Raw genomic sequence first — 21112 nt, 5'->3', positions numbered from 1 at the left:
AACTTTGTTGTCGTTTAAGCACAGCTGGCAACTCAGAACCATGCAGTTGCTTGCTCACTCCCCCTCACTTCTTCCTGTCCCTGCTCCCAGAGGAATGGGGAGGAGAATCGAAACAATGTAAATCCCATGGGTTGACGTAAGAGTAGTCCAGAAACTAAAGTATAACACAAATCACTACTGCTACCATGAATAGTAATAACGATAAGGGGAATAACAAGGGAAGAGAATACAACTGCTCACCACTCACTGACCACTACGCAGCCTGACCTGAGCAGCGATCTAGCCTTTCTGGGTAACTCCCCCCAGTATATTAATATTATATGGGGCATGGTGTGCTGTGGCGTGGAATATCCCTTTGGCTAGTTCAGGTCAGGTGTCCTGTCTCTGCTTCCCTCCAGCTTCCCCTCCTTCCTGGCAGAGCATGAGACTGAGAAAGTCCTTGGTTGGAGTAAACATTACTGAGCAACAACTAACACCATCGGTGTTATCAGCGCTGTTCCCAGGCTGAAAGTCAAAAACACAGCACTGTACCAACTACTAAGAAGGAGAAAAATGACTGATACTGCTGAACCCAGGAAAGACTTTTACCCACCAAAACATCCCCAGTATAAAACAAATAATAAACAATATTGTGAGCATCAGGGACTAAAATCAAACTGTTCAGAAAGCTGACAGAGATTTAATACTAAAACACAGGTAAAGAAGAGGACTGGCCATGTGTGCATTCAGCTGAAGCATGGTGACCTCCTGGAAATGGTTGGGAAAGGAGGAATATTTAGCAGATCCCTGCTCAAAGAGCTCAGCCTCAGTCTGTTTGGAGGGGATGTATCACAAAGAACCTCATGGGATTTCTCTGTTTCTGATGATTCCCAGACCTGAACTTCCTGAGTGTGGGCTGGAGTCAATCAATCATCCCACCTCCAACAGCAGAAAAACCCACCACTAGGCTGGTCCAGCACCAAAGGCCATCTCTAGCAGAGGAGGATGGCCCATCCTGGCTGAAAGCAGATGATTTATGGGTTCCCCCCTTGCCCCCACAAGAGCACCTGGGGAAGGAGATCAGGGGCACTTCAAGACCCTGGCACAGCTGCAGCATGGAGGGACTTTGGCAGAAGGGATGTTTCCAGAACTCCTTGCCCACGGCAGGCTGGGCTGAAGCAAAGTACATCTACTGCTAAAGTGGATCATGCCCACTGTGAAGGGTAAACTGAGGTGTGGTAAACTGAGCCCTCACCCTCTGTGAGAAGCTGCACCTATTGCAATTGAGGCATCCTTCCAGGAGGGGCCCATGCAAGCAGGGAGGGAGGTGCAGCCAGCAGCTAGTCCTGGGAAGCTGTGGTGACTTTGTTAGGTCTGATGATGTGGGAGAAGGAGCCAATGGTCTCCTTTGCCTTTGGGTAGTAGAGAACAACCAGCCAGATGAATATTAAGATTCCTGCAGGGAAAGGAAGGCAGACACTCAGCAGCAGGATATAGTGGGAAGCATCCTGCTGGAATGCTGCTGGCTTTTCCCAGCCACTTTCAGGGTGTTCACCCAGCTCGCTCCTGCTCTGGCAGGAGGGTCTCCCCACAATTCATGGTGAGCCATTTGGCTGGGTCATGCCCTGTGTGGATAATGTCTCTCTTCCTCTGCTAACAGATGACTTCCTTTGAGGAAAACCACCCCCAGTGGAGTAGATGTGGTTAGGAGCCATGACCAGCTCCATGCTGGTGGCTGGGACCTACTGGGAAGATGTTGGTGCCTTGGGAACACCAGTCAAGCCACTACCAGGCTGGTCCCTGCTCCTCCATCTTCCCTACCCCAGCCCAGGATGCCCAGCTTGGAGCCAGCCCTGACCTTGGAAGGAGTTGAGGATGGTGAAGAGGTAGAGCATGGCCACAGAGGAGGTGTCATGGGTGAGGAACGCCAGGGCCCAGGTGGCTCCCAGCAGGCAGAAGAGCCCCATTGCCACCAGGGCCACCTTCCAAGCCTTGCGGTCTCCCTGTACCACCCCTGTGCTCTGCAGACTGCAGCTCTTCTGGATCACCATCCCGAAAACAGCTGTGTTGAAGAGGAAGATGAGGCCAAAGTAGCCACAGTTAGTGATGTAGTGGACCAGAAGATGTTTGGAAGTGATCCAGCACCTGAAAAGAGACAAGCACAGTACCTCCAGTGGCTCTGCTAGCCCCAACAGCACCCATGAGGGCCTCCCCAGGGGCACATGTTGGGGGATGCAGGGACACCCTTGTGCCTGTGGGGTTTTTCAAGGCCGCAGTGAAGCTTGGGGGACAATTGTGCATACCTGCTGCCCTCCTGTTGCTCAGCTGGGAGGACGGAGCCTGGGGAAGCTCCATGTGACCCTTGGTTACCCCTCCACGGCCAGGGGGTGCAGGCTCAGGACCAGAGGTGGTGGTTACCACAGCTCTGGCTGCTGTGTTGCTATCACAGTTGGGGAAGCAGAAGCACAGCATAAAACCAAGCAGGATGGGTGCAACCAACCACCCCAACCCTTCCAGCTGGACCAGGTTACTGCTGCCCATGCCAAAGGGCCCCCTAAGCCCTGTGGGTGCTGGGGCATGCACAGGCAGGCTATGACCTGGTGGTCCATGGTCTGGATGCTGTGTTCTCCATAGCTGCCAATGGCTCCTGCCACCCCCACCACAAGGGCGGGGAAGCCTGGAAGAAAAAGGGGGACATTTGAGGGAGGACAGGAAGGCAAGAAGGAGGCAAGGTCATCATCTGGGGACTCCTCATGGCCCTGAGTGTGCTGGCCTCCAGGAAGATGGAGCTTAGAGACTCACAGAGGTTGTATAAGTGCTGGGGGCAAAATGGTTGTTGCTGGGACATGATGTGGAGAAGTACAGTGCTGAGTACCAGGGCTCAGTGTGTCCCCTCCTCTACTCCAGTGCCTCCCATGGTGCTGTGGAGGGCAATGGGTGAGGAAAGACCCCAGGGGCATCAACTGCCTGATGAGCAGGAGGATGGTCCCCAGCAGGGTGGAAGGTGTGGATGCCCCAAGGCCATATAAGACACTTCTCAGCCCTGACCACAGCATTTGAAAGAGCTGTGGGCAGGACAGGGGCTTGCTCATTCTCTGCCCACTGTTGCATCACCCAATTTCCCCTTTGGTTATAACCTGTTGCCTGCCTCTCCCCCATCTCTCACTGAGCCTGATGGTGCTCACCCCAGCCCACCAGGCACAGCTTCACCAAGTAGTGGCGGATGCAGGTGCCGAGGACCTTGACAAAGAGAAGGTAGAGGTGACAACCCTCCAGCGCCATCCAGGTGAAGCAGCAGAGCAGGTAGTAGTGGGTGATCCCCCCCAGGACCTTGCAGGTCCCCGGAAGGGTTCCAGTGGAGAGCCCGCTGTTGAGCAGGAAGGCCAGGTTGAGGAGGAGCAGGCTGCCCACCAGGTTTATATGCAGTCCCAGGTTGATACAAAGGGTCTCCTCGGACCTGAACCTACACCTGAGTGTCCCCAGGGGGAGCAGGAAAGGTAGTGTCACAGCTGAGCAGTGCTCTGTGTCACAGCAGGCTCATGCAGGAGCACCAGAACTGCCCTACCCCCCTCCCAGCCTGATGAGTCCCTGGGGGGATGCTGGCACATTCTACCTGAAGAAGATGCAGAAGGCAATGGTGAAGATGGAGAAAGCCATGGCTACCCCGCAACCAGCAGTGGCAACAGACATCAGGACTTGTGCTGTGGACCTATCCAGAGCTGGGTTCTGCCAAACATGCGCACTTTGGGTTAGACAGGCCCTGGACCAACCTAGACAACACAACTGCAGCTACAAAAGCCACGGGGCTGCTGACTCCGGTGGCTGCTTGCAGAGACCCCAGGCAAGCCCCTGGTCTGTTTCCCCAGAAGGTCTCTGGGGGCAGTAGGGCAGTGGTGGCTCAGAGGAGATACTCCCTGGGATGGGGTAAGGGATGAGTGAAGGTGACATGCTCATGGCAGCCCACAATGGATCACTGTGAGCACCTCCAGGTGCAGCAGACAGGACCCCAAGCCTTGCTACTCCAGAGCCTGCCCTAGGCTGGGGGCTGTTTTCTCCAGCTCTGCCGAGTTGCTGCTACCCTCCTGAGCTGGGCTTGGTTTTGGGACCTCAGTTTGCCCTGGTGCAGCTGTAACTGTCCCTGTGCCACTACTGGTGGTACCCAAGGGGCCACCGTGATGGGGCATACAGCACAGACAGGAGCTGTGGGGAATATGGTTTTCACCAGCAGGAGGGTGAAGAAGGTGAGATGGTCACAGGAGCAGTGTGTCTCCTTGTTCTGGGGCTGTGTGTCACATCCGCTGCTGCTCCAGCCTCCTGCCTGCCCTGCAACAGGCACAGGGTGATGGCCCCAAACACCAGGCACAGCACTCACACCTGGCCCCAAGGAGGCCCCAGTGAGGATCAGACCTTTGCTGGGATCCCAGAAGACACATTGTGGGGTGATGCCCTGCAAAGGGGGGAGACCAGCATCAGCCAATGCCTCAGTGAGAGGCAGCACGGGGGGGGAAGGTAAGGAATACACGGCTGACTGACGTGGGGCAACCGCCCATGGGTGAAGGTGAGCTGCACGGGGTCCCACAGCCCGGATATGCTCGTCTCTCCAACTGTGATGGCCACCATGGTGTTGTCCAGGACCTGCCCTGTCTGGTTGACCTCCTGTGTGGGGGCAGCGCTGCCTGAGCCAAACCAGCAGGTTAGTGGTGGCCAGAGGGATGCCAGCAACACCAGCTCATACCTGGAACATACCCAGCTGTGGGATGTTGAGGACTGTCACCACCACGTGCACTGTCTGGCTGCTCAGGGACCGGAATATCCCCCGGGGGAGACAGATTTTTCCTGCCTTCCCCTTCTCTGTCACATTCAGCATCCTGGGGTTCTGTGGCAGAGAAGGGTGGCAAGTGTTGCTGGCAGCATCACCTCTCTGTTCAGGACCCACCAGCATTGCTCCAGGCATAAATTCAGCCCTGCCTGGATAGGCTTTGCTCAGCAGCATCAGCAGGAACCCCAGGGCAGAAGGGGAGAACCTCATCCCTAGCACCCAGCAGGAAAGGGGCAGAGCTGGGAGTAGGCCCCAGGAGAGCTCCAGCCCACCATCACCTCATGGGATGTGGTTCCCTGCAACATCCAGACAGTAGGAAAGCTGCTGTGTGAGCAGGAGGCACAACGTCCTACATGTTCCCCCTCTACCTCCCCCTCACCTTGACCACCAGCTCTTCAGGGAGGCTCTTCCCTCCTTAACACTATTTCACATGACTTCTTGCCAAGGGAAGCTAAAGCTGATGTTGGTTCATGATGCAATTGTGGAACAAGGTCGAGGAACAGCACGCCATGGTGCACCAAGCCCCGGGGCAGGGGCTCAGAAGGGTGTTGCTCAGAAGGGTGTTGCTCAGGGCCCCGGGGTGATGCTCAGAAGGCACAGGCCCCTCCAAGGGGAGGGACATGTCTCACCTCCGTGGGAGAAAAACTGATGATGACGTCCTGGGTGACAGCCCTGCTGATGTTCAGGAGCAGCACCTTCACCCCAGCCAGACAACTGTCCAGCACTGGCCCCACCACCTGCAGCAGCCTGCAGGGCAGGGGGGCCGTGGGACCTGTGACATGTGGAGCTGAGCCCCCAAGCCCTGCCATGCCCAAACTGCCTCACCTGAGCCAGCGCTCCCGCAGGCAGGCACATGCAGGACTGCCCGAGCTCCCCAGCTCCGGGCAGCGCTGCGGCAGGTCAGGGCTGAGCATCCTGTCCCCTCGCTCCTCCTGCTCCACCATCACATTGCAGCACCGGTGTCGCCCATCACCCCGCCCCAGGGCTGCTCAGGAGGGGAACAAGGTGACCACTGGGCAGCATAGCACTGGGGGCACGGGCAGGCATGGAGAGACCACTCACCAGCACAGATCTCCTGTCCCCTGGCAGCATCTGGAGGAAAAGCATGTGGGAAAATGGGGGAAAACTCCAACATCCCAGGTCAGCCCTCCCCCTGCCCCAGCAGGAGGGGAGGCAGCAGAATCTATCAGCTGCCAGGCTCAACAGGAGCAGCCCTTCAGTTACATGGGCTTCAAAGACATGGACAGCGGGAGAAGTCAAAACCACCACATCCAATCCCTTGGTGGCTGAAGATAAGACCCTGGGCTGCTGGTCTCAGGTTTTGAAACAGCCCCAAAAGCAAACCCACCACACTGCCAGCTCTCCACACATCCCAGCAGAAAAATGCTCCCTCCTGTCCCAGCCACATATCATGGTGAAACCCTGCTGTGGTCTTTGAGTCAGTGCTTTCCATGGGAAAACCCATCCCGCAGCCTGCACTTGCCCACATCCCCCTGACCCATCACTCACCAGGCAGCACCAGGAGCAGGTTCCTGCTGCACTGTGTGGTGTCCGGGCTGTTCCCAGCCATCCCACAGTGCTCTGCTACTCACATACCAACAACTCTGCTCCTCCTTGGGCTCCCCTGAGGCTTGTGACTGCTCCTGAGGCAACGGCCGTCTCTTCATTTCCCTTCTGAGAACCCCTCACATCTTCCTGTGGGTTTGCAAGTGACCTTCTGCCTCCGCTCACAGTAACCATCAGTCACATCTTTTCCTCCTTGACCACTTCCATCTGACTTGGGGCTTTTGTCCTTCCCCTTTCACTTGCATCCTGCAAATCCTTGGTTGATAGTCCCCACCAGAGCAACATGTCGGAGCATCCCTACACCAACCCTTTGTAGCTGATCTTTAAGGTCTCTTCCAACTCAACCATTCTCTGATTGTGTTACTCTAGGAAACCGGGCATGCCACCAGACTTCGCTGTGAGCTGCTGGGAATGAAATACCCACTTTGTGAGAAGGTTCCCCCTACCCCAGCCAGAATCCCTGCAGAAGCGGATGAGCCACAAGTGAAGCATTGTCCAGAAGACAAACTGGTGGGATGAGACACAGTGCTGGGCTTGCAAGCAGTACAGTCAGGATTGCTGCATTCTGCCCCACAGGCACTGAGGAGATTCCTGTCCTGCAAAAACTCCCTCTTTGGATTCCCATCCTCCAACAGCCTTCCTCTTTGCTGGGCAGTGATGGTCATAGAATCACAGAATCAACCAGGTTGGAAAAGACCTTTAAGATCATCAAGTCCAACTGCTCCCCAGCACTGCCAAAGCCACCACTGAACCATGGCACTGAGGGCCTCATCTACACAGTCTGTGAACACTTCCAGGGATGGTGACTCCACCACTGCCCTGGGCAGCCTGTTCCAATGCCTGAGCACCCTTTGGGGAAGAAACTGTTCCTACTCTCCAGTCAAAACGTCCCCTGGTGCAGCTTGAGGCCATTTCTTTTCATCCTATGCCTTGTTCATTGGGAGCAGAGACCAGCCACCTCCTGGCTCCATCCTCCTGCCAGGCAGTTGCAGAGAGCAATAAGGTCCCCCCTGAGCATTCTTTTCTCCAGACTAAACCCCCCAGTTCCCTCAGCCATTCCCCATCACACTTGTGCTCCAGGCCCTTCACCAGCTCTGCTGCCCTTCTCTGGACCTGCTCCAGCACCTCAATGTCTCTCTTTTAGTGAAGGACCCAAAACTGAATGCAGTATTTGATGTGCTGCCTCACAGGTCCTGAGTACAAGGGTCTTTGGAGACCACAGTAGCTTCTCAAGCCATGGCATCTCCCACCATCACCCCAATCCCTATGGCCTTGGGCTACCAGTGCTCTGCCAGGAGCACCATCACCAGCCCAGCTCAGCAGAATCATTCGGCATGCACACCGGGTCCTGCCCAGGATGGGACAACCCTGGCTTAGAGATGGATCCCACCAAGAGCCCACCAATTTGCCAACATGCCCAGCAGAGAGACCCCAGGAAGCCATGCTCCAAGCAGGAACAACTTTAATGGGCACAAGTCTGGTGTGCAGGTGCACCCGCTGAACTTCTGCACCATCCAAAAATAGGCATTCAACAAATTAACAAAAATAGACCATTTCAGCTGCTGGAGAGGGCCGGGGGCAGAGCTACTCTGTCTTCACTGGGGATGGACCTTCTTGGTAACCACCAGCAAGAGCTGAAGATGGGGCCTTTTCCACCAGGGAAAAGGCCCATCCCTGGCCTCAGTGCACGGGAGGGGACATCCAGAGGCATCAGGGACCCTGTCTCTGCCCCTTCTACCTCCTGCAACTCCCACTGCCTGAGCGAGCATCCCTCCCTCTTGCCCCAGGGATGCCAAGCCAAGGGATACCAAGGGAAAGTTGGTGAGCGGGCTGGCAGAGATAAGGGGACCCCGGGCTCCAGCAGCCCCTGAGGCGGGTGCTATAATAAAGCGAATGGCGTTGGTCCTTCCTGTGGCTGTTTTTGGCTGGGCACAGCCATAGTGGGGCTGTGCCTGCTCTTGGGCTGCAGTTTGATGCTGTTGGAGCTGCTCTACAAATCAGAGGACTTCCTTGCCTGCAGCACCATGGTCCAGTACCAGAGAAAGATAAGGAAGCCTGGGAGACAAGGGAGGAAGGGTGGGTAAATCCTCTCAAGCAAGGCAGCAGCCTGCCAGGGACAGTTCCTCCCATCCTTGTCACCACCCCACCATCACCCCTTCACAGGGGCCCTGCATCCCTGGCTCACCTTGGAGGGAGTTGATGATGGTGAAGAGGTAGAGGGAGATGAGGCTGAAGACACCAGAGGTGAAGGAGAAGAAGACCAGTGCCCAGGGAATGCCCAGCAGGATGCTCAGCCCAAAGAGGGCAAGAACATGCTTGAGCTTGTGGCCTTTGTTGTTCTGCCGGATGATCTCCCGGACCATGGCCCCCAGCATGACCGAGTTAAAGAGAAACACCAGGCTGAAGAAACCCAGGTTCACAACATTATGGATCAGGGGGCTCGTAATCCAGCATCTGGAAGGAGGAGAGTGGGCAGCGGGTTACACTGTGTCACCCCACGGGGACATGGGTTTGAGGGACTGGGAGGAACATGAAGGTGTGGTGTAAGCCCAGAACCCAGCTTAGTGAAACAGGGAGGGGGGATCCCACCACCACCCTGTACAGAGCCCCAGGAAAGCCACAGGATGGCTGAGGAGATCCTGTAGGACACAGTGGAGGTTTAGTCAGTTGACTTCATCTAAGACCAAGGACCAGGCAACCCAGTTCCAATGACTCACATGGTTGTGTTGGTGGATTTGCCACCAATGGATTCATAGATGGGAATGGAGAAGGGGCCGTAGTTTCTCCAGCTGGCCAGGAAGATCAGCATCACACAGAAAAATGGGAGTCCTGGGTGGCAAGAACACAATGAAGTGGCCGCCCTCGTCCCCGGCCCTCGGAGCTCCTGGAAGGACTTGTTCCCACTTTCTCCCTGTACAGAGTACAAACCAACATCCTCCCCACCAAGAGGAACTAAGAATGGAGCACACAACACCTACTGTAAGCCCTGATGTAGGACTGATGGTGCACCATCAACCCCAGCAAGAGGATCAAACTGGGCTGTGGAATTTTAGGCAGGAAAGATCATGAAATCTTTCTACCACATCCCCCTGCCCGAAGCGCAGCAGAGACGTGCAGGTGATTCCTGCAACAAGTCCATCTCTGGGCTGCCCTGGGTGTTCCTTTCAGAAAGAGCACCCCACTGCTATGTCACGACCTTTGCACTACCACCAGCTTCTAGTCTCAGCCATGGAGTCTCCTTCTCCATTGAGTCTCCCAGCAGAGATGCCTCTGCTCTCAGACATCTGCTTCCCCACAGCCATGTCTCCATCCCCATCCAGGAACCATCTATGGTGGGGAAGACCTACCCAGGTGCCCTCCACCCCATGGCCTGTGCCCTTGGGGCATCGCTGCCTCCCCCCTACTCACCCCAGCCCACCAGGCAGATCTTGAGGAGGAAGTGGTCATGGTAGGTGCTGAAGACTTCGATCACAAGCCGGTAGAGGTTGTAGCCCTCAATGCCCATCCAGGTGAGGCAGCTCAGGAGGGAGAAGTGGAGGAAGAGCCCACCAGCTCTGCAGACAGCCTCGCTGCTGCTGGAAGCCAACTCCTCAGAGATGAGGAAGGTGACATCCAGGAGGAAGATGGCACCCAGCAAGTTCATGTGGATGTGCATGCTCGTGATCTGGTCTCGCTGCTTGCTCCTGGAGGGTCAAGGTGGGGACACCTCACCACCCCACCTGTGGCATGGCCTGCACCCTTGGTGCCTCACAACATAGCTCTGCATTGGGCAACTCATCCCAACCAGAAAAGCATAGAGACCCTCTGTGGGTCCACAGCTGGGACCATCATTACATGTGCAAATCCAGGGCCCTGCAGCTGAGCCCACATTTCAGGTCTGGGCCAAGCAGAGCAGGGAGCAACATCATTTCAGCTCTGAATCATCCATGCAGAATCAGTGACATGACTCAGGAGAAGACACTAATTTTCTCTACTGGGCCCTTGAAAGATCTTTGCAGGCTTCTGCTTGGGAATTCGTACCAACAACCAAAAGTCTTTGAAAACAGACAGTGGTTTTGAGTGCCCTGCAGGAGATCTGGCCAAGGGGCAGTTTCTGGACAGGAGAACTCTGGTTTCTTCAAGCATGTCTCCATCATCATACTCCCAGCCAGGCCACCCCACTGCATTTGGAAAGCTTGCATCCACCCAGGTGCAGCAGCAAAGGACAGAACAAAGACAGGGAGCATGGGGCAAACTGTCACACTGTACCTGAAGTACAGGAATAAGATGGTGCAAACAGATGCCAAAGCTGAGATCAGGCAGCCAACATAGGTTATGATACTCAGATAATCCCTGTGTATGTAGGTGATCTCCAGGGAGGAAACCTGAGGAGAGGGAGGAATGAGATGGTGAGGAAAAACAGCCAGTGGGAATGATGTGGAGAGCTATAGGAGGGTGCTACCCACCATCAGCATGGCAAAGTAGGTGAGGTGGTTGCATCTGCACTCTGTCCAGCTGCCCCCTGTCTCTGTTGTACAACCAAAGCTGTCCCAGCTCCCAGAGTTGGCTGTTTAAGAGAAAGGGACAGCATCTGGTGAGCAGCACAAACATCTGCTCCGGGTTTGGGGATCCTCAGATTAAGGTGTCTATGGCAGGGAGGAGAACCAAAGTGGGGGTTCCAGCTTGTCCCAGGCCAAGTACACACACTCAGATAGCACCTTTGGCATCCCTAGGGACAGAGAAAGCTCTCAGGCTAGGGAAAAACCTGAAATCAACCCATGGGAAAGATTTATGAAGCTGGAGTGAGGAAGGGAAGTGCAGAGGAACTTCTACTCGTGCCAGTGGATATGTGGTACCCTGCAAAAGGAGCAAAGGCAGAGTCTGGCTCCACACCAAGCACAGAAGCACTCACCAGTGGTGTCCTCCTGCCAGAATACGCACAGTGGGGTCATGTTCCTCTGCAATGACAAAAGCACAGGCCCTGAACAGGATGCAGTGGTGGGTTTGCTGCCAGGCCACCACATTTGACAGGGGAGAACGTGGGGCAGGAGGAGAGATGGTCTCAGGAGACAAACTGCCCTATGGGGACAGGCAGAGACCATTCTCTTGGCAGCTTATGGAGCAGATTCCTCCTCCCAGGTACCCTTTTTTAAACAAGGGGTTCAGTGTTGAGCAGGCACCCAACAGGACCATGAATGAGGTGTAGGACTGTTAACTCGGAAGTGTTCCCCAGCCCTGACGATTGTGCTGGAGATGACACATCTGCAAAGCAGCATCTCCTTGATACGTGCAGGCAACACCACCACCAGTGCAGCCCCAGAAGATGCAGCAGGCAGGGCAACAGCATGGACCTGCTGGATTGTGACAAATCTCTAAGCAGGTAGGGCCTGAGCCCTCCCTGCCCCTCCATTCCTGGTGGGATCAGGTTTGATGAGGCTATTTCCCCACCTACTGGCAGCTGGCCATGGAAGAAAGTGAGGACCACTGGGTCAGAGAGGTTGGCCACCACTGTGTCCACCAGGGAGATGCCGACCACCTTGTCACCCAGGACGTGGCTGCTGTTTTCATCCTGTTGGAAAAGAAGAGGAAGCGATGGCAGTGTGGGAAGGGAGAACTGCCAGAAGAGAAGTGGCCGAGAGTCCCCAAGAAGGTCTCCGCCTTTTCCCTGTCAACCTTTTAGATCATCTTTGAAGCATCTTCTGCAAGCAAGCACCAGGACCCTGGTCTGGGCAGCATCGCTGCTGCCCTGTACCACAGGAGTCTGTGGCACAGTGGGGACACCCCACCATATGAAGACAGGCTGACGAAAACTGGGGCTGTTCAGCCTGGAGAAGAGAAGGCTGCGTGGAGACCTCATGGCAGCCTTCCAGTATCTGAAGGGGCCTACAAGGATGCTGGAGAGGGACTCTTCATTAGGGACTGTAGCAATAGGACAAGGGGCAATGGGTTCAAACTTGAACAGGGAAGATTTATGTTATGTATAAGGAAGTTCTTCCCTGTGAGGGTGCTGAGGCCCTGGCACAGGTTGCCCAGAGAAGCTGTGGCTGCCCCATCCCTGGCAGTGTTCAAGGCCAGGTTGGATGGGGCTTGGAGTAACCTGCTCTAGTGGAAGGTGTCCCTGCCCATGGCAGGGGTTGGAACTGGATGAGCTTTTAGGTCCTTTCCAATCCAAACTGTTCTCTGATTCTATGTTACCCATGTGGCCACCACCTGGAACATGGTTTGGCTGCTGATGTCCATCAGGAGCACCCTGTGCTCTACAACCTCCTCCCTCTCCTTTGCCATCATGAACAGGCTGCTCGGCAGGTCCACCACGATCCCATGGACCTCTCTGTCCTCCTGCAAGGAGAGACTCATGAGGATGAAGGCTAGGAGAGGGCACTGGTGAGCCAAGACCAGCAGGGCTGGCTGTTGAGGACCCACCTTTCTTTGGGAAGCAAAAACCAGGTTCTGAGGAGCCCGAGTGGGCTGGACAATCAGGACAGTTGCACGCACAGTGGCCTTTCCAAAGGTCTGATTCTGCCCTTCAATCTCCACTTTGGCCAGCATCTTCTCCAGCTCCCCAAGTTTGCTGTCAGGGAGGGGGCACAGTGAGAGATGCAGCCAGCATCGCATCAGCAGCAGTGGGAATGGCACAAGTGGGAAACTCACCCACGAATCACCCGCTGCTCCATGGCTCCTGCGTCTGGCTCTGCAGGCTGTCCAATGAGCCTGTCCAAGGCAGTAAGTTGCTCCTCCACATCCTGCTCCCAAATGGGCATGTCCTCTGGTGAGGCTGAAGGACACACAGAAGGGAATGCCATGAAATACACAGGCAGAGCTGGCTTTCTCATGCCTGCCAACTAACTGGGCACTGTATTAGTGGGAGCAGAAATCAGATGACTTCAAGGTAGCCCCAAGCCCAGGGACCTGATGGACACCTTAACCTAAAGGGCCTCTCCAGCTGCACAGTGGTTCCCACTGTGGCCACCAGTACCAGGTTTCCTAGGTGCCTAGCAGTGCAGACGGGACCCTTGGAACTTCTGCAAAACCCATGATTTTAGGGGGCAATACACTTGAAAATCTCCATCTTCCAGGAGCCTGTGTATCCAGGCCTGCCTCTGGGTTGCTAGAAGCAAACCTAGGTCCCCTTCCATCACCATTCAGCTATGTCTTCACATCAGCACCATTCCAAATCCTGGGACACCAACTGCTGATGGCATAAGAATGGGCTGGGGATGAAAGGAACTCTGCATTTCATTGAAATAATGTTGAACTGCCTTTACCAGGGAAGAAGTACTCAGAGGTACTGCCAAGGGAGGTGTTCTTCCCGCCCTTCGAGATGTACGACACGTTGAAGATGGACATGCTGGCTCCTGCAGTCTCCTGACCCTGCTTCCCCTGGGCACTGCTGCTGGCCGGTTCTCGGTCCAGGAGAAAGCTCTGCTTCCCGTACACCAGCCACAGGGTTCTGTTGGCCCTGAACCAGCAGATGCAGAAGCGGTACCTGCCCAGCGTGGGGGGCAAGCTGTACTTGTAGGAGGAGTTTCTCCTGCTTGGCAAAAAGGGCTTCCTTATGATCAGTGCCTGGGCTGTGTTCTCGATGGAAATGCCAGCAGGGCCATGCTCATAGATGATGGAGCTGTTCTGGGTCTGGTTTCGGTCACCACAGAAGCGGAAGTCCTCTTCCCGGTGGCCACATGCTCCCACCCCTGCGTACACAAGTGTTTGGAGATGGTGGTTCAGCCAGGTTTTCTGCCGCTGTCACCCCAATCCTGTCCTGGATGGGCTGCATGATGTCAGTGACATTTGCCCACCTCCCCATGTCCAGTCTTGCAGGGCCACCCTCTCCCAGGTGCTATTAGCCACATCAGCAGAGACTGAGAGAGGACCTCTCCATCCGCAAAAGTAACAGACAGAGATCATCTCCTTTCCCTGGAAAGAATCCATTCTGCCCAAGAAACCCCACCAGAGGCACATCAGCCGATGAGACATTTCACCATTGTGGAAATCACAGCAGCAATCACCCCTCAGTACTCCCCAGGCAGGTTTTTGGGGCTGCCAATTACTTCCAGCAGCCCAAACCTGTCTCACCATCCCAGGGCAGGACGTGGTTGGGGCAGTCTACCTTGGAACAGGGAGAGGAGCAGAAGAAGGACCTTCATCCTGGGAAGCTCTCTGCTTTGGCTTGGCCTCTGAGGAAAAAGCAGGGCCTGGAAGGGTACAAAGGAAAGGGGCCACGTGAGTATTTAGGTACCACCCGTATCATAGGGTCAGGGGATGGAAAGCAAAGGCTGTGGTGGTGGTAAACAGCTCCCTGGTGCCTCTGCTGTGAGGAGGAGCCACGAGCACCAGGGCTGGAAGGACTGGGCAGCCGGCAGTGAGTCCCTGGGGTCTGAGCACTGAGGGGTGCCCCAGTGCCCCAGCACTGGCACCAACCACCAGTGACTTGGGGCAGGAAGGAGGGTCCCCGCTTCTGCTCCCAGCCTCATATCTTGGTTCAGGCCTTGGCTTCTTATCACAAGTGATAGGAACAGAAGGAAACGGTGGTTTCCTAGTTCACCAGCCCTGAAATTATTGTCTTGGGTGCTCTCAGCTCCTGCAGATTAGCTGAGGAGCCAGGCACAATGCAAACTGCTCTGTCACTGCAGTCTGGCAGAAACAGACTCTCCCAGGCTCATCCTGGAGCAACTGTGGCTGCCAAAACCCCTTCTGCCCCTCATGACTAGGCAGGCAATGTCCTCTGCAGCCCCTTTCCCCCCCTTCACCTTGCACTCCGCTCTACCACAGTTTTCTTTTTCTTTATATGCAGTCAGGGCTGCTGTGACCAGCTGCACCCAAGCCACCGATAACTACCCTCAGGTGCTGCTGCACCCATGTGCTCCACAAAGACACAGCCTTCATACCCACAGCCCTTCCCCTCACGCTTACACCTTCCCCACACCACGAACTGCATCTCTGGTACTGCTGGGACTATTGAGCTTCACTCCTGCTCACCCTGCATTGCCCCAGTGATGGGTCAAGGCTGGCCTTGTGGGAGGTGTCCCTGTTCATGGCAGGGGTTGGAAGTGGGTGAGCTTTAAGGTCCCTTCCAGTTCAAACCATTCTGTGCTCCTGACAGACGCTTCTTGAACTCGCTAACAAAAGCTGCCTGGAGGTTGATGCCTGGGATCCTGTTTCAGCAGGTGGGTGAGGTAAATGTCAGGGCTGCTTCTGCAAGGAAGGATAAATCCTCGTGTTCATTCTCAGCTGCACAAGGACCTTGTGTACTCACAGCCCAGTGATGCTTCAGACAGGCAGTGCTCTGAAGGAGATGTGGTTTTGGGTATTCTTAGAGCTAGGGAGGCTTTGTGGTGAGCTGGAAAACTAAAGGTGTCCTCGGATCTCCAGTAGTGTCACCATCATCTCTTAAACACTGTGGCTCAGCCCACCACTGACAAGCGGGGCATGAAGGATGCTGCAGTGTGTGTTTGGTTTGGCTTTGTTTTAACTGCTCTAGTGGAAGGTGTCCCTGCCTGTGGCAGGGGCTTGGAACTGGATGAGCTCTAAGGCCCCTTTCAACCCAAACCACTCTGTGATTTGGTGATCCAGCAACCAGTGGGAGCCCCTCCCCAGGGCAGGACAGCAATGGGGGCTACCGGACCAGCCAGCAGAGCCAAACACTTGCAATGCCCAAATACAAGCCAGCCCGTTTTGTGATCACTGCATCCTGTGCTACTCTCACAGCATCCTTCTCAAAATCCAGCAAGCAGGTGAATCCTGTTCTGTTTGCTGCAACCAGATATGGGGCACCCACCAGCATCACCTGAGGAGGCTCCTGAGCTTTCCCAACCACCCAGGGGCTGTCAGATGGGGAGGCTGTGGGAATATCACTTGATTGAGAACTTGGCATCCTTGTTGGCATATCTCCCCACTAGCATGGGCTTCTCCTGTGAGCATTCCTGGTCAGCAGGGATCCAGGGCACATCCTGCACTGGTGCAGCACCATGGGCACAGCCGCTTGTGCCCCTCCCTGTCTGCTTCTTGCAGCAGCTTATCACCGGGAAACGGGGCTTTGGGTTATTAATTAACCTGCTGCCATAATTGAGTGTGGCACTAACGAGGTTTCCTGGTGTGGGCTGGAAGGGTACGGCACAGGCAGGACTTGGCAGCATGTGGACAGGGCTGGCATCCCAGTGCCTTGCTGCATACTTGGGAATCATGCATGTGGATCCAAAAAGCACAGATCTGGGGTGACAAAATGATGGTGGTGATGGGAAACACCTAGACAGCTTAAAAGCAACCAAGTGGCATACAAATGCCAACAGTATAGTGATAGCACAGAGCCAGCATACCAAGAAAGCATTTCCTCAGGATGGAGACTGCTGCATCCCAACAAAGTTTCTGCCCATCCCACTGTGCTGGCATCTTTAGGATGTTACTTGGGGTGCTTGGAGGACAGGATCATCCCCTTTTAGCTGTTACTCAACCAGGACGAGAAATCCCTGTGGGAATGTGGGTGGGGGACCTGGTATTTCCCCTCCAAGCCCTATATGGTCCCACTCATCTCAACGGCAATGGCTGTTTCCTGAGCTGAACAATAGCAAGAGAAAGTCCCCCAGAAATGGTTTCTCAGTAGAAAAACAAAGTTCCCATCAGTGCCTGCAGCACTGGAGGGAGGCGAAAGTGCCAAGCTCACAGTGGGAATGGAGGGACATCCTCCCTGGATAGCAGTGGGGATGCTGGGAATTGCCACCCCAGTGTCACCCCTTTACAAAAGCCCTGCGTTATCACAGTGACCAAACCTTTTAGCACCCAACCCTACCTTCCCTTCACCCAGGGCAGGATGGCTTTACCTGCTGCCCCTGGGGGCTGAGATCCTCCAGGAAGAGTAATGCACAGAAAAACTCCTGGTTTACCCAAAAACTGGCCAGATGACATAAAAAGAGGTGGCCAGGCTGGAGCAGGCTTCCTCACCACTGTCTGGGAGGGAGACTCTCCTCAGGTATCACATTGTACCCTCGCTTTGCCATTCAAAGAACACTTTGGTCTTGGAAAGAAAAGTCAAAGAATAACATGGTGGCCTCTAAACTTACATGCAAATGGAAAAAAAAAAAAACCTAAAACCCCCACAAAACAAAAAAAGCCCGGTGTTTCCTACCACCTTACTGCTCTCAGCGTGACATGGCAGCAGGTATTTAAGACTTTGGAGATGGCACATGGCTTTTGGCCATGATGATTTTCCCGAGAAGGGGAGATGCTCTGATGCCTCAAACAAACACCAGAAATGGGGAGATTCGGGGCCTTCGATCTGTTTCCCTTCCAGGTCCACTAGGAAAATAACACTGACGCTCTGTTCCTCGAGATGCCAATTGGGCCTGCAGCTTGTCACCCAGGCAAGGACTCAGGAATGGGATGGAGACACTGAGGCATGGAGAGGCTCTCTGAGGTGCAGAACAGCTTTGCATGGCAGTAGGGACCAAGGGGGGATGCCCCAGAATCAGTCACACGGGTCTTCACACAAGGCCTGTGTTCTCAGCTGACGGCTTGTGCCTGTTATTCATGGCATTAGCATGCGAGCCGTTCCTGTCACGGGGGCAGCAGGGCCCAACCCAGGGCCTTTCTAATGCCAAGCCTGTGCCATGGGATGGGCTCGGCTCTTCCCAGGATGTGGAGCTGCGCACAACACCCAGCACCCCCTAGCTGAATTCTGCTGACAGGACAAAATCGGACCTGATAAAAATTCCCACGGGAGCGGCAGAGATCCGTTCTTTGCCAGCAGCTGGCAGCCATCCCTTCCCCAGCAGGCGTGGGGAGAGCAGGAGGGAGGCTGGCATAGGCAGACCACCAGTGCCTGAGGCTCCCAAGATGAATTTGCTTAAAGCTGGGTGGTAACATTAAAAATGTAAACCAAAATTCTATTTCCTCACCCCACCACAGACATGTCACAGCCAACTCAACCAGTGCTTCCTCCAGTGCCCAGGCAACGTGGTGCAGAGCTCGGTGGCATGCAACAGACCAGTGCCAAACTGAAGGCGGCCATGAAATGGGAATAAAGTGGTGCAGGCTGCCCTTTCCCAGCACCTCAAGCCATGTTGCTGGCCTCAGGGGGTACTGCCAGCAGCCCTCATAGTGCGCTCTCACCGCTCAGCCTTCTTCAGGAGCAACCCCTTGGACTCTTCCTGTGGGTCACTTTGTACCTTCTCTCCACCCAAATCACACATCTGGGTTTTAAATAGCTCCCAAAACACCCCAGCCCCTCAGGTTTTATCCCCCTCTGCATGAGCAGAGTCCCCATTGCCTGCCTGTGCCACAGGTGCTAAGGAACAGAGGCAGCAAGGGCAGCCTAGGACCATCCCAAATCAGGCTCCCAGGCATTTGGCATGGAAAGCAGCTAACCTGGAGCCTGGTGAGGGGGAACCAGGTCCTGGCAGGCCTTTCTGGCTGCAGGAAAGCCAAGCACAGCCAGGGCAATGTCTGCAGCACCTCAGAAGCCAGGTAAGAGGCCATGATCACATCCCCCCCAGATTCCTGCCAAAGACCAGCTGTCAGGGAGCTGATGGGAAAGGAACTGGCATGTTGGAGTGCTCCTGAAAAACAGGTGCTGACAGGCTGCTGCCCACTGGCACCACAGAGCACTGGCACAATAGCTGCAGACCCTGCAGCACTGCATCCTGCCGGCACCCATGGGTGTCACTGCAGGGTGGAGATGGCCAGCATCTGGGGTGCCAGCTCAGGATGCCCATCCCAGCAGCATGCAGTTGCTTGCAAACCTGTTGCCCTGTGAATAGCAGCCCCCAGGCCGTGGGATTAAGAGCTGGCCTGCAACCAAATATGCAGCATTTTTAGTCCTTGCTTCATTCACATGGAAGCTGCAAAGCCAGTGAGGGGCATGGCAAAATCCACTGTGGCTGCAGGCCCCACTCCATCTCTGAAACACTCTTGCCTCCCCCTGGCAGAGGAGCTTGAAGGGGGGTTACTGCAGCCCTCGGACCATGAAATGAGCTTTGGCTGCGATTGCTCCCCAGCAGCCATGAGGACATGCTGCTAGGAGGTTATTCCAGGAGACTTCATTTAAATTCTCCAGTTGGCCTCACTGGGTTTTGCTGGTCTGTCCCAGGGGGCAGCTCAGGCAGCTTGTGGGCAGGGAGCACCCAGAGCATCCCGCATCCCACAGCAGCATGCCAGGACCAGCAGCAGCAAGCAGGGATGGTGCAGGAGGAATCCCCCAACAGGCATTTTAGGGGAGGAAGATCACCCTGTCGAAACACGCTGCAGTACCACTGGGATGCTGCACCCTTCACCAGCATGGAGGTGGAAAAGGAATGGGGCTCTGGTGGGTCCCTAGAGTGGGAAGCAGAGGCCACACACAAGTTCTGGCCTGGCGGCAGGGGCTTCATGGGGCTCAGCTGTGCTGGGAGCAGCTGGTCCCAGATGGATATGGGGACTCTGGCTCTGCATCCAGGGAATCCAGCCTGACTCTGGGGCGGAGAGGAGGGTAAGTCTCATTCCCCAGGGATGGAGGCTTCACCAGACCACTCACTCCATGGCCACCAACCAGCAGAGACCCCGATGCTTGCACACTCAGAAACGGGGAGTCAAAATGTCCCTGTCCATATATATGGAGCTGGGGCCACCCCGAGGTCTCCATGGAGGCCTCCTTATCTCCATCCCTGCCCTGCCGGCCAGCTGAGCACCCCGGGGTGCTGCTGCCCAGTGCCACCCACCAGTCCAGCATCGGCAGATGTCCCACCCCCGGCTGATCCCATCACCTCCCCGCCCGCATCGCGGACCCCACAGCATCCCCTCCCAGTCTCCCCAGTAAAGGCAAGCCGCATAGCGCCCCTCACCACGGCCTCTAGCACCCCAGCAGCAAACACCGGACCCCTTCCTCCGCCGCTCCTCCTCCCTCCCCGCTGCCGCCGATACCTGTGCCCGGGAAGGGCTGGGCGCGCTGCCCCGGCTCGGCTCGGCTCGGCTCGCCCAGGCACGGCTCTGCTCTGCACCTTGCAGCCTCGGCGCGGTGCATCGGGACAGACGGACCCGCCCCTCTTCGTCCCCCCGGGCGGGCGGTGACTCAGCGGGGCGGGACCCGCGTCTCACCGACCTCTGCGGAACCCGCCGTGGTCGGTGTGGGGCCAGCAGCCCTCAGTCACGGTACCTGTCCGGCTCTGCACGGTTCAGTCTAGGAGCACCAGGCTGGGAGCACTGGGCTGCATCACCCCGCCCGGCCGCGACTGCGATGGGGGTCTCGCTTGGGTACACTAAGGAGATCTGGATGCCCCATCCCGTGCCCTTCAGCTCCGGGCTGGCGGGCATCCAGATGGAGCTGGGAGGCTGCACGCCTGGCTGCAAACGGGATTAAAAATTAACAATTAATGGGAAAGCAGCCGGGACAGTTTGTCCCTGCGAACCCTGCCCCGCTCCTGCAGGAAATGAGGGAGGTAAGAAGCAGGGCACACAGCCCAGGACCCAACTCAAGGGAGCTTGGCATGGAAAGCAGCCCTCCACAGGCCCCTCCACAGCACATCCCTAGAGGAGGGGGGCACAGAGCCTGGATGTGACCCCCTCCAGCTCTCACCACACATCCCAAGGCTGGAGCTGGGCACCGTGCCCCTTGCCCTGGGTACCCCGCAGTGGGAGCTTGTGCTGGAGGTGTAGTGGCAGCAACGGGCACTGGAGCTGCCAAAGGCTCTGCCAGCAGTGCCAGCGTCCAGCCCTTTGTGTGTCTTTAAAACAGCCGCACAGGAAGGAGCCGGCGCTGCCAGGAGCTGGAAGAAGCAGGGCAGGCAGGAAGAGCTCCGGGACGTG

At 55.9% G+C, this 21112-nt stretch overlaps 2 protein-coding genes and 1 long non-coding RNA gene across 4 annotated transcripts; 1 reads left to right on the top strand and 2 right to left on the bottom strand.

The window, feature by feature from the left end:
* Window positions 1–646: 646 nt before the first annotated feature.
* On the bottom strand, window positions 647–7123 carry ADGRG3 (adhesion G protein-coupled receptor G3). Its single transcript, XM_031051783.2, is given in 11 exon segments — window positions 647–1435; window positions 1838–2124; window positions 2563–2656; window positions 3165–3448; window positions 3593–3705; window positions 4202–4302; window positions 4387–4426; window positions 4513–4635; window positions 4715–4855; window positions 5428–5790; window positions 5792–7123. Coding segments are annotated over 11 exon segments (1776 nt in total). The 5' UTR covers window positions 5906–7123; the 3' UTR covers window positions 647–1319.
* A 686-nt stretch (window positions 7124–7809) lies between these two features.
* On the bottom strand, window positions 7810–20381 carry LOC101879151 (adhesion G-protein coupled receptor G1). Of its 2 annotated transcripts, none has more exons than XR_004550527.1 (14): window positions 20231–20381; window positions 14451–14535; window positions 13609–14034; window positions 12995–13118; window positions 12767–12914; window positions 12554–12682; window positions 11796–11912; window positions 11256–11301; window positions 10810–10910; window positions 10613–10728; window positions 9773–10047; window positions 9082–9275; window positions 8550–8818; window positions 7810–8419 (listed from the first exon to the last, which is right to left on the bottom strand). XR_004550527.1 is itself a non-coding variant. In XM_005152296.3 (14 exons), exons 2-14 carry the CDS (start codon window positions 14485–14487, stop codon window positions 8355–8357), a joined length of 1965 nt encoding a protein of 654 aa, XP_005152353.1. In that variant the 5' UTR covers window positions 14488–14535; window positions 20231–20380; the 3' UTR covers window positions 7810–8354. The 2 variants fall into 2 exon arrangements, 1 of the variants encoding a protein (XP_005152353.1); XM_005152296.3 differs by having other exon boundaries at window positions 9082–9193; window positions 20231–20380.
* Window positions 14464–19177, top strand: LOC117437898 (uncharacterized). The gene is made up of 3 exons (XR_004550528.1): window positions 14464–14563; window positions 15444–15507; window positions 17628–19177. It is a non-coding gene; the product is annotated as an uncharacterized lncRNA (long non-coding RNA).
* Window positions 20382–21112: the final 731 nt, after the last annotated feature.

The sequence above is a fragment of the Melopsittacus undulatus genome, chromosome Z, assembly GCF_012275295.1.
Source record: "Melopsittacus undulatus isolate bMelUnd1 chromosome Z, bMelUnd1.mat.Z, whole genome shotgun sequence".
NCBI lineage: Eukaryota > Metazoa > Chordata > Aves > Psittaciformes > Psittaculidae > Melopsittacus > Melopsittacus undulatus.
Note: the sequence above shows the minus strand (reverse complement) of the source record. Positions and strands in the feature narration are given on the sequence as shown.